We start from the raw sequence: 13,528 nt of genomic DNA, 5'->3' as shown, positions 1-13,528 counted from the left end.
ATCAACAGCCGACTCACCTGGATCTCCAAACCCTTGGTCATTTCCAGGTAGCACTCACGATACCAGAGTTGGCTTAAATCGCTGCAGGCGTTCAAACAATCTTTCGCGGTAATAATAATTAACAATTTAGTGACAATAAAAAAAAAACAAATTCTTGCGTAACAAAATGAGCCAAAATTTTCACTTTTGCTTACATCACTTCAGCAATTTTTCACTCACTCACTCACTCACTCACTCACTCACTCACCCACTCACTCACTCATTCACTCACTAACTCACTCACTCACTCACTCACTCACTCACTCACTCACTCACTCACCCACTCACTCACCCACTCACTCACTCATTCACTCACTAACTCACTCACTCACTCACTCACTAACTCACTCACTCACTCACTAACTCACTCACTAACTCACTCACCTCACTCTTTCATTCACTCTCTCTTCCTTTCTCTCTCAGTCTTCCAGTTTTTTATCACAACGTTCATAGCGAACGATCTATGGCTATTGGCCAGAATGCATAAATACACAGAGAGAGAGAGAGAGAGAGAGAGAGAGAGGGAGAGAGAGAGAGAGAGAGACAAATAGACCGAGAGGCAGACAAACAAACATACATACATACAAAAACGCAAACACAAACATACTTTGTAGCTGCATAACGTATTTCCACATGTGACTGTTAATGAGAAACTCCCTGATGCATTTTACATGCTGGCTGTCCAGGTCTTTGCATGGATGTTTGCTACTGGCCACCTTGCTGTCGTTGTTAATCAGATAGTCGAGCATGGAACGCGCGAGGTAGAGCTGCAGAAGGTTTGAGAAACATTTTGAAAATAAAAGTTATGATTAATTAATTAATTAGTTGATTAATTGGTCTTTCGTTAATTTAATCGGTCAGTTGGTTAGTAACTCATTCATTAATCTATTCATCCATTGATTCATTCATCCGTTTATTCATCTACCAATTCATCCATCCATCAATCAATCAACCAATCACCTGGGTGTTGGAGGGTGGAGCTTGTTTGCCCTTAACGACGACCGCTTCCGATTTTTTGGACTTCTTGTCTGAAACTTCAGACTTGTGGAGGCATGAAGTGTCAGCGCACGTGTTTTGTATGGCTGTAAGTAAGCTGTTGATGGTGAGGATGGATAAGAATCAATCAATCAATCAATCAATCAATCAATCAATCAATCAATCAATCAATCAATCAATCAATCAATCAATCAATCAATCAATCAATCAATCAATCAATCAATCAATCAATCAATCAATCAATCAATCAATCAATCAATCAATCAATCAATCAATCAATCAATCAATCAATCAATCAATCAATCAATCAATCAATCAATCAATCAATCAATCAATCAACCAATCAATCAATCAATCAATCAACCAATCAATCAATCAACCAACCAACCAATCAATCAATCAATCAATCAACCAATCAATCAACCAATCAATCAATCGATCGATCGATCAACCAATCAATCAACCAATCAATCAATCGATCCATCCATTCATCCATCAATCAATTGATCAATCGATTGATCAATCAATTAATTAACCAGCCAGCTAGCCAACCAATCAATCGGCAACAAAACAACAACCGCAACCTTAACAAAACATCCTTATGATGTTTCGCTGCCTTCCTCAGTGGTTCACTCATATCAATGTTAACGAATTGCTGCAGTTGTTTGAATATGTAGACGTTGATGAAAGAGGATATCGTTATGAGGTTTTTATGGAAGAGGTTGTACAACCCTTTTATGTAGCCTATTAACTCTACTAAGGCTGTCTTCTCTTCTGAACTATAGTTGTACTTTGTGACCTGTGTTTGATTGATTGGTTGGCTGGTTGGTTGGTTGGTTGATTGGTTGGGTGGTTGATTGGTTGGTTGGTTTGTTGGTAGGTATTTTGTGACCTATGATTGATTGGCTGGCTGGTTGGTTAAGGGGTTAAATGGTTAGCTAGTTAATTGACACTATTTGATGCGTTAATCAATCAATCTTGCGTAACTCTCCTATGTAAATTAGTCAAAACAAATAACCAATCAACCAACCAACCAATCAACCAACCAATCAGTCAACTATGCACTCAACAAACCAACCCTCTCATATTCGGTGGCGTCAGTCGGAGCTCCCACAGCTCCAGGACGCTCAGATTTCAAATCCGCCGGATGAGTTAATTTCCAAGAAACCTGGATGAATGAATGAATCGGTGGATAGATGAAAGGATAAATTGACTGATGTATAGATTGATCGATTGATTGCTTGATAGATGGATGGATGGATGGTTAAATAGACGAATGTACAGACAAAAGGATGGATGAATAAATGGGATTGATAGATTGATGAATCCAAGCGCAGGCGAGCAGCGAATAAATAAATAAACAGATGAATAATTTCACAGATTGACAGATACAGTTAGCATTACAGCAACTTCAGCTAAAACAACAACATCAATATCATTAACATCATCAACAACAACATCAAAAACAACAACATTAACATCATCAACAACAAAAACATTAACAACAACGCCAAACACACAAGCAAACCAATTCAACGACCGCAGAGGTCCAACCAGACAAAGTTTGCAGACATAACAGTGCAATGTTATATGCCGCTGTCATCTGCTCTGTTGTTGGAATGGAAATGTTGTTGTTGTTGTTGATGTTGTTGTTGTTGTTGATGTTTTTCTTGAAAGCTGAGTCAACCATTGTAACGTCTAGAACTTTCTACGAGTTGTATAATTTCAAAAAAATATTATTGATTCACAATATTGAATACGTGTCATGTGCAACGGATGAAGACAGTCAACCAACCAATCAAATCGACCAATCAACCAACCAATCAGCAAACCTTATTTTGAACAACTTTCATAGCCTCAGTAAACTCCATAACAACATTACTATGCTGCTGTCTAAAAATAGAAATTACGTTGACCAATGAGCTTTGAGGGCTCGGATCAGCTGACGAACACTTCGGCCAATAGGAAGCCTCGTAATTTGCCGCCTTTTGAATATAATTAAATGAACGGAACGTCATGTCCCCATATAATGGAATCACCTGATGGTAATAATAATAATAACAATAATAATTATCATTGTTATTAATGCTGTTGTTGTTGTTGTTATTATGATTATTATTACTATTACATACATCAACTTCTTTTAGAATGTTGTCAATCTTTGAAATGTTGAGTTTCTTTGTTTTGTTGATGTTGAATTTCGGACCGTCCATTAAATACAAAAGGAAACCTATCACCTTGTGATGCCATGTTGTGTTGTTGTGGTTGTTTTTGTTGCTGTTGTTGTTGTGACTGTTCGTTCGTTTGTTCGTTTGTTTGTTTGTTCGTTCGTTTGTTTGCTTGCTGCTTGTTTGTATGTTTGTAGTTGTGTTTAGTTGCTGTTATTGTTCTTGTGAAGCGTTATATAAATGTTATTGTGTTTTCTTTAATAATAATTATCTTAAACACAGTTCGACATGGAGATGGTCTAGCAACACAAACAAAATCAACAACCAAGTCGAAAAGAACAACAACGAAACAATATCGAAAAACAAAATTGAAACCAACGAAAACGATACGGTAAAACAAAACAAAAACGCTGTCTGACGCCATCATAAACAACCGCGAGACATCGATGACGTCATATTTACCGACCTTAACGAGGTCATATTTCTCTTCCGGTAGCAGGAAACACTTCTGTTCGTACTTAATGACGCACGTCACAACCACGTGACACAGAAAATCTTCATGGTTCGTGACACCTGGAAATACCCGGCATTTTATTAATAGTATCTCAGTTCTGTTAATAGCTACCACATGAATATAAATGAGGCTATTAAATATTCATTAGACCTGATCGACACAACTCCCATTATCATCAATTTCATCATCGTCACCATCATCATCATCATCGTCACCAACATCGTCATAATCATCGCCATGATCATCACCATCATCACTACCATCTTCTTCTTCATCATCATCACCATCATATCATTATCATCATCGTCACCACATCGTCATCATCATCACCATCATATCATCATCGCCATCACATCGTCATCGTCACCATCACATGACGACCAACCTAGCAGCAGCTTTTTGAGTTCGGTGAGGATGCTGTTGTGCGTGCCTAGAAAGATGGAGAGATCACTCATCTTGCTGATGTGCTCTTGCTGGGCGTTCGTCTTACGAAGGTTCCTTATTTGTTCGTCAGTGTGTGTGTGTGTGTGTGTGTGTCTGTGTGTACGTGTCTGTTTGTGTGTTTGCCGTGTTTGTGTGTGTCTGTATGTGTGTCTGTTTTTCTGTGGTGTGTGTTTGTCTGTGGTGTGTGTGTGTGTGGCCGACATTGAGATGAAAAATGGAAATAAAAAGCCAAGAACCATTAGAGTAGCGTGAGTATGATTTAATTTAATGAAATTCAGTCCGGATGGCGAAATAATCTCAGTGGATACAAAAGAAAACCTTTTATAATGGGCGAAATCATTCTTGATGCTGGCTTTAATGTTCTTCAGCTCGTCCAACGTAGCTATCGAGCTGATGAACTGGCAGAAGAGGGAGATGTAAGTCTTTGAGATGAACTCCGTACTAGCCGCCGAACCAAAACGTGATATCTCACTTCGCAAGCTTTCAACAGCTATCTTCTTCAATTACGTATTCATTACGTACAGATATATTTAACATATATGTGTATTAGATTGAGTGGCGAGGTAGCTTAGACGACGGTAAGAAAGCTATCATCTCTCGCGCTGTAATCGTGCTCTGACCTTGTTCGAATGCACGGATCGTTGTAAGATTCGTGTGGACGCTATGAGCTTTCGCAAGCATTTGTCACAACCGGGTAATAAAGAATAAATTAATAATATGTGAAAAAAATTTTGTCAAATTATTATAAATTTAACTGTATTTTATTTTATTTTTCTCAAAAAATTCAGTTAAATGGCAAAAAGGTTTGATGGATAATATAAAGTAGGCAGACGAGACCAACTTGGAAGTGATAAAAATCGATGAGTTTCTTAACTTCCTTCTCAAGGACTTCCATCACTGCTGGACACCCCTCAGGCGGAAGATTCTATTTTAGGGTGTCATTCATTTGGAGTGTTTGTTGGTTGAGCGATTCGCCATTTGGTGGTAACGTGGATTGGATAGTGAATGAATGGATAAATGAATGAGTGATAAGATAAATGAACGAATGGATGAAAAAGTGACAAAATTAACGGTTGAGTAATCAATTTAAGTATGATTGAATGATTGGAGATATAACTTACGGATGTAGGGATGAAAAGTTAGATAAACTATTAGAAAAATGGATAAAAAAGTGATTGAATAAATACGCGAGCAGATGAAGTAATATAAAAATGCTGAACTATACAAAGCAAACATCTAAAACACGTTAGTATTTCATGTTGTATTTTGTGCTGTGATACCTTAGGTATCGGGATGGTACAGCTTCGCCATGTATAAAGTATGCCACAAAACTTTTTTGACGTCTCAATCAACTCCATCTAAGAATTTGTTATTGTTTCATTATTATTAAAATTCATACATTTTTTCAATCATTCATTCATATATTTAATCAATCAATCAATCAATCAATCAATCAATCAATCAATCAATCAATCAATCAATCAATCAATCAATCATTCATTCATTCATTAATTCACTTATTTATTTATTACAATTCTTTTTATAATTTCGCCCAGACATCAACAGCAAGCACACAGTGTACAGCGTCAGATATCTTAATTGCTACAACATCGCAATTCTCCACCACAGTACCGACAACAAATAAATTATACATTTCTCCATAATTTTTTATTATTCATAATTAAAATTAATAATTTTTTTTATAAATATTATTATAGAGATATTATTATATAGTTATTGTTGTAGTGATCGTGCAGACGTGATTTGCAAACTGACAAGATGAGCGATTTCATTAGCCTCCTGCTGATACTTGTCAAATGCGTGAACGTAGACGGATCTGTCGGAGAAATCCTTATCCGTGTGGCACGTGTGGCAGATGCCACCGCCTCGGCTGTTGCAAAGATCATTATTTTGCTGTCGCTGCAATTGTGGCTGCTGTTGGTTTTGTTGTTTTTCGGGAATTAAGTTCGGTAGTGAGTTGATGGTTGTTAGTAGTTCAGGAAGATTTGTTACCGACATTGTTGTTGTTGTTGTTGTTGCTGCTGCTGCTGCTGGTGGTTTGTTGAGGTGTTGTTGTTGTTGTTTGTGGTAGTTTGTTGTAGTGTGGTTGTTTTTAATGGTGGTTGGTTTGTGGTGTTGTTTTGGTAGTATAGTCTTGCTAATTTGCTTGTTGTTTGAGATGATTTAGTTGTTGTTATAGTTTAATGTTGTTGTTGTTGATGATGATGATGGTATCATTTAAATTGCATAAGCCGTTGTTTAAATTTAAACTGCTGTTTAAGCTGTTATTGTTTAAACATTTGTTTACGATGTTTTGGCAAAAATTTTGTTATCTTTTAGTTGGAATGCTTTGTTGATTTTTTGGATGTAGCCATTTGTTGCTGTTTGTTAATTTTTTGCAGTTGTCGCTGGTGTGGTTACTGCGATTGCTTGTGTAGTTGGTCTTTGGTTACTACTTAGTCGCTGGTGCGGTTGTTGCGGCTGCTTTTTAGTCGTTTTTATAATGGAAATTTTTCGTAGGAATGATGGAAATGGAAAAAAATTGACGATGTCAGTTTTTTTTAATGTATTTAGATCTATAGGAAGTTGTTGGTATATTGGTGGCTAAAAATATTTAATCAATAATGATTGTTGTTAAAAATGATGCTGATGTCAAATGAAATTTGTCAAACAATCAAATCTAATACAATTAACAGTTTAATTCAGAATAAAAATATCTAATTAACCTCATCCAAAAATTGGGAAAAAATTCCTCAGTAAATTAAAATAAAACATTTGCACTTAACAAAAAATTTTTGTATAAAAAAACATCTTAAATAGATAAAACTTTATTAATTAAAATTTTTTTTAAATAATGATGAAAAAGACTTTAACAGTTTAACTCATGATTGTTTTATTTAAATGTTTATTTAACTTTAATAATTAAAATTAAATGAAAAAAATGTTAAAATACCTTGTCTTTAGTTTTAGTTTAGTAGATTAATTTTGAATAATGACTTCTAACTTTGTTCGTTATTTATTGTTCATTGCTATGTTATGGATTAAACCATTAAACAAGAGCTAACAAAAAAAATAACAAATTGGTAAATAAATATAAGATTGTTGTGACAGAAAATATTTGATAATTTATAAGTGTATAATATATAATATTTTTGATGTGTTCACTAAACTGAAATGTTATGAAACAAGCAAATATGCATTGCGGTATGTATGTATAAAAATTGTATATTATAACGAAAAACAAGCAGTAAACAAATACCAACTAAAAAATTATAACTTGTATATGTATAGTATCAAACTATTTTATTTCACTATATTACTAAAAACTAAATGTTTATAATAAATTCATTTTACCTTTTTCATAATTATTATAGATAAAAATAAAAATAAACTAATTAGTAAATTACTACAAACAAGCAGTACTAGCCATCAATTTGAATCAGCAAATATTATGTTATAATTTAAAGTTTAAAATTAGTCAGTAAGTACAGAGAGTATGGTGAGTGCGTGCATGCGTGTGTATGCAAGAAACAATACATACACATTATATTACAATTATAATACATATATATACAATATACATACAATACGAATACAGATACTCAGAGAGAAAAAGGAACCCGGAACTTAATTATCAAAATATTTGTCAAAAAGTTTTTTGCAAACGCAATTGAAATTCACATGAGTTACATAAAATCACTAAAAGTGGCACAAATTTATAATTTAGAAATGAGCTTTTTAATGCAAAACGAGTAAAATTGATATTTAAATGTCTCGTTTTGAATAACTTTGAAAAGTTAACTTAAGTAGTAGCAAGAACTACAAAAGTGGATCTAAGTATTAAAAATAAAATATATAGTCAATATATATATATATATATATATATATATATATATATATATATATATATATATATATAAAGGAACCAGATGCATAATATTTAATAAAGTTTAATGAAAGTATAGATATTTTTAGCCTTGTGAAAACACATTTTATGACTTTTTTTCGTTTGTTTTAACTTTTCATCTGACAAAAACGCCATTTCATACTAAAATAACAATTAAATTACTTTTACAAAGTACGTAATCAACACGTACATAAACACACACAATAACACATTCATACATCACACAAACGCACACACACACACATTCATGCATCATACACAAACCACACATACACGCAATAACACATGTTTATTATCATTAAATGTATATACAAAGAGATAAACACATTGTATATGCTTTTATTATATATATAAATATGTATATATTTGTATTTTATACATATATATACAATGTGTATGTGAGCAGGGAACTGTTTGTGCACAACTACAAATGTTTGTTCGTATAGTATGTAGCATCTTAGAGAAGAAGAAGAAGATGAAGAAGAAGAAAAAGAAGAAAGTAGTTAACAAAGTCAGCACACAGCTCAGCTATACACATTACACATATTTCTATACATACATACATTCATGCGTACACACACACACACACACACACACACACACACACACACACACACACACACACATACACACACACACACATACATACATACATGCATTCATACATACATACATACATACATGTATATATATATATATATATATATATATATATAGAGAGAGAGAGAGAGAGAGAGAGAGAAAGAGAGAGAGAGAGACAGACGGACGGACATACAAACAGTAAGACGAAAGCATCTAATGTAAGCTGATGTGAACGGAGGCATTCAATATGTTTGTAAGGATTCTGTCTTAGAATGTTTCGGAAAATATGTTTAAATGTTTGTTTAAGTATGCCTGTTAGTATGTGTGGGTGTATATTTGTATTTGTATGCGAGTTTTATTATCTTGGTATGTTATTTATTTAATTTATCGTGAAGGCGCAATCGTTTGTTTCCTTCTAACTCATCACAACTTTTCATTTTTGTTTAACAGTACTTTAACCCACCTTGTACATAGGTGGTTAGATGTTTGATTGTATGCACACACACACGCACACCACACACACCACACACACACACACGCACGCATACGAAATATATTTTCAATTATATGTCTAATGTTTGTTTATATGTGTACGTATTTATATATTTAAATGCGTATTGAAATGTTAACGAAAATGTTGAAAGTTAGTTAGAAATCTTGACTTGGGCATGACAGAAAATATGTCGCGCCTATTTTAATCCTGTTGATTTATTTTTTTTAAATTAAGCGTCACTCTGGAATGAAATTGGAACAATATTGCTGAAAATAGTTTAAGAATGATAAATAATGACAACTTTTTTCTATAAATTTGCAGCGGAACTTAATTCTGAATTAGATGTTTAATAAATAAGACATTGCAAACTGCAATGAATGATTAGCATCATTTATCTTTAATAACTACAACTATAGCAAACCACGCTAACATTCGGACAGACCGATGCTAGCATTCAGACCGACATCCCATATGTAGACTCGGGTAGTAGTGCGAAGAGGTAGGCGCAGACACAGTACCAGGGTTTTGGCAGCACAGCCTAGTGCAACGTTCAAATGTCACGCTTGTGGTTAGTCATAAAAATTTTCAGAAATATGCTGGATACAAAAAAGTTATAGACTCACAATTTGGGTACCTGATTGAACAGCTGATTCAATTCAAACAAATTATCAACGTTCATATACTTTGAATTAAATTGTATGCTTATAATTAAACTTTCGTGCCTGCCACAAAGGCTGTACACTATCTACACTATACCACACCCCACAACGCGCATACACATTACGTTACACACGCGTTTGATGGTCTTTGAGTTGTGGTCGGACAGTATTCGAACCAGGCCATCACATAATAGCTGCGCTAGACATGGCACTTCTACCGACTGAGCTAACTTGGTTTCTTTATCTTTTTGCGTGTGTATGTGTGTGTGTGCTTGTAAGTGTATGTAAAAATATGTATTTGTAGATTGAACCATGTGTGCATATGTACACATCTATGTTGTTTGTATAGCAAGCATGGTTCACTTGAATAATATAATAACTTTTGTTAAGTAGCTTTTCATGTGTGTGTGTGTGTGTGTGTGTGTTTCAGTCCAACAAAACAAACGAAGAATAAGATGGATGGTGTGGTGGATGGATGGTTGGATGGATGGATGGATGGATGGATGGATGGATGGATGGATGGATGGATGGATGGATGGATGGATGGATGGATGGATGGATGGATGGATGGATGGATGGATGGATGGATGGATGGATGGATGGATGGATGGATGGATGGATGGATGGAAGAATGGATAAATGGGAGATTACGTGAGAAGGAAAAAATTATATAAAAAATATTATTAATAAATAGAAAATGAATAAAAATAATAATAATAATAATAGTATGTCTTGATGATATAACTCTTGAAAAGCTTTTCATGTTAGATAAATAAAAAACCATTGAACAAGTTAACCTACCACTGATCTATTAAAAATGACTGTATGATATAATTTGATATACTTATGGTATGATATATTTAGGATATGATACACACACAAACACACACACACACAAACACATATATTCATAGCAAGTATAAAAACAAAAGTTTTATACATAGGCATTTGATCGACTCATCTGACTTAGTTTATTTTTTTTTTAAATCTGCGAAGTTAAATAAAATATTGATTCCATTGATAAAGCCAATTCATACCGTTGAAAATAGATTAAAAAAATCATTATTAATAAGAATGTTTTAAAGATTTAATTATTTTCAATTCAATGGAAAGCTGAGAAAACACTGACAAAAATAACCCACGCACATTCTTCCTATTAATAATCTCACATCTACCATTCCATTCAATTGCATGTATGATTGTTTGGATGTATTCATGTATGTATGTATGCATGTATGTATGTATGTATGTATGCATGCATGTATGTATGTATGTATGTATGTATGTATGTATGTATGCATGCATGCATGCATGCATGCATGCATGTATGTATGTATGTATGTATGTATGTATGTATGTATGTATGTATGTATGTATGTATGTATGTATGTATGTATGTATGTATGTATGTATGTATGTATGTATGCATGCATGCATGCATGCATGCATGCATGCATGCATGCATGCATGTATGTATGTATGTATGTATGTATGTATGTATGTATGTATGTATGTATGTATGTATGTATGTATGTATGTATGTATGTATGTACGTATTTATGCATGCATGTATGTATGTATGTATGTACGTATTTATGCATGCATGTATGTATGTATGTATGTATATATTTATGCATGCATGTATGTGTGTGAGTATTATGGATGTGTATGTATGAATCATAGAAAAACATCGCGTACAATTCAATATACACCGAAACATCTATTCACATCCATAACATTTCGCACACATACGTACATATATTAATGAAAATTTTCTCATATAAAAGCACGCATATGTTTTGCAAAATTCTGTTTATAATACTTTACTTTATATATAAACTTCATATTAATATATAAAAGTGAATGTATGTATATATATATATATATATATATATATATATATATATTTTACAGGTATATATACATACTAATTTTTTGTATCTATAGTATATATACATACCATTTTATACATTTATATATATATATATATATATATACACAACACATATACATACATACAAAACAACCTAAACGACGTACAAACATAGTATACATACAAACAGGTCTGTTGTTTGTGATGATGCCAAACTATTTGAGCCAATTGATGTAGTTATATTTTTGTTCTTCTATTTTGTACGAGAATGTTGGTGTATTGATTTTTGAAAAAATTGGCTGAAACCGATAAACTGATTTTTTTTAGTATCTTTAAGGCTGATTTTGGTTTAAAAAAATTTGTAAGAATAAAAAATAGTAGCTCGTTTTGAAACAAATTATTTCAGAGCATCCGTTAATGTCGATAATATTAATCATTAATGTTAATATTAAAAAACGGTTGCCACTGGTGCTATAACTGTTTTATCACATCTATTACTACTACACCATTTTTGAAAGGACCGTTAATATAGAAATAATTTTAACATTTAACTGACTAGCCCTAAACTAAAGAGAGGGAGAGACAGAGAAATTGACCAAATCAAAGAACGACAACACATCGAGAACCGTCAAAATATTGACCATAAAGAATAATATGAAAATGTCGAAACATCCACTGACCATCTACAACATCCTTAGTTCAGTTTTTTTCATCACCTTAACCTTCACTTATGCCATTTCTAAAGATACTGTAACACCAAAAGGAGAAAACCCAAACCCAGATGACAAACCTTCCCAAAAAGACGAAGATGGAGGGAAGTCAGTGTGGGCTAGCCATTGGGCCCTTTTTATGGGAGTTTTGATTTTCATCGCCGTCTCCATGGTGCTGGCTATGGTTTTGTGCATTTGTCTGAAGGTCTGTCGCAAGAAGAAGGGAGGCTTTCCTCAGGTTTGTGGCAAAGTTTTATCACAAAAAATGTTTCACAATTGATTATTTTGTCTGTCTGTTTTTTTTTTATACAAAGAGCGTTTCGTTTTCGCAACTTGATATGTCCAAAATATAAATGGTCTCAAATTTTTATCAAATAGGTATTTTTCAAAATGAAATCGAATGTTGGTTTGGAAATTAAAAATTAAACGTCATTAATGTTGGTTTGGAAATTAAAAATTAAACGTCATTAATGTGACACACGATTTCAAATCACTTACGGAAAATTAAAAGTTGCCAATGAAAAAAGCACAAAAAAATCGACACTTATTTAGTTTTTGTGTATAAATGTTTTAAAGGCAATAAGAGCATTTTTTTAGAAATTAAACTGACACTGGATAAAATAGAAATGACGCGTTCAAATATTTCCACTTGCTACAAAATTGTTTTACATTAGCGAAACATATTACTCTACTCTATATATTTTATTCAGCATAAATTACTCGCTTGACGGCTTATCCGTCTCCCATTTTGATTAAAATAACGTTGGAAAAATGACCAAATAAATAAATAAATGAGTAAATAAAAATAAATTTTAAAAATCATTTAAACATCTACCATCTCCAAATACGCTCACTATATCAGCCTGAAACAATAGTGACGGAGGAACCGGCCAGACTGACGTCATACGGGCAGGTTCAGCAGCAGGCGATGTCCGAGAATTCGAACGGATTGGGAGGTCCACTTCCAGTCGACGAGGAAAGTGGATGGATCATTCCACTAGACCAGATGACGTCGGAGGAACTCGACCAAACAGAGGCAGCACTTTCGAAAGTGTGAACGCTTTTTTGAAAAATTAATTTAATTTAATATTATTATTATATTTATATTATTATATTTATTATATATATATATTTTTATTTGAA

General features: G+C 33.3%; 2 protein-coding genes across 2 annotated transcripts in view; one reads left to right on the top strand and one right to left on the bottom strand.

Moving 5' to 3' along the window:
* The window catches only part of HELRODRAFT_170497 (hypothetical protein), a gene marked incomplete at both ends in the record, with an annotated part of 13,934 nt that extends 7,754 nt beyond the window's left edge, over positions 1-6,180 (bottom strand). Inside the window, 13 exons of the mRNA XM_009016316.1 lie at positions 18-100; positions 647-806; positions 1,000-1,132; positions 1,626-1,834; positions 2,564-2,743; positions 2,883-3,074; positions 3,168-3,272; positions 3,670-3,776; positions 4,103-4,215; positions 4,480-4,658; positions 5,003-5,086; positions 5,442-5,519; positions 5,938-6,180. Coding sequence (XP_009014564.1) covers positions 18-100; positions 647-806; positions 1,000-1,132; positions 1,626-1,834; positions 2,564-2,743; positions 2,883-3,074; positions 3,168-3,272; positions 3,670-3,776; positions 4,103-4,215; positions 4,480-4,658; positions 5,003-5,086; positions 5,442-5,519; positions 5,938-6,180 — 1,866 coding nt within the window. The remainder of the gene's footprint in view (positions 1-17; positions 101-646; positions 807-999; positions 1,133-1,625; positions 1,835-2,563; positions 2,744-2,882; positions 3,075-3,167; positions 3,273-3,669; positions 3,777-4,102; positions 4,216-4,479; positions 4,659-5,002; positions 5,087-5,441; positions 5,520-5,937) is intronic.
* A 6,155-nt stretch (positions 6,181-12,335) lies between these two features.
* HELRODRAFT_170496 (hypothetical protein) lies at positions 12,336-13,442 on the top strand (the record flags this gene model as incomplete). The annotated part of the gene is made up of 2 exons (XM_009016315.1): positions 12,336-12,623; positions 13,248-13,442. The coding sequence occupies 2 exons, from the start codon at positions 12,336-12,338 to the stop codon at positions 13,440-13,442; spliced, it is 483 nt and encodes a 160-aa protein (XP_009014563.1).
* Between the last annotated feature and the right edge of the window lie 86 nt (positions 13,443-13,528).

This window comes from Helobdella robusta (assembly GCF_000326865.2).
Source record: "Helobdella robusta unplaced genomic scaffold HELROscaffold_18, whole genome shotgun sequence".
Lineage (NCBI taxonomy): Eukaryota > Metazoa > Annelida > Clitellata > Rhynchobdellida > Glossiphoniidae > Helobdella > Helobdella robusta.
Note: the sequence above shows the minus strand (reverse complement) of the source record. Positions and strands in the feature narration are given on the sequence as shown.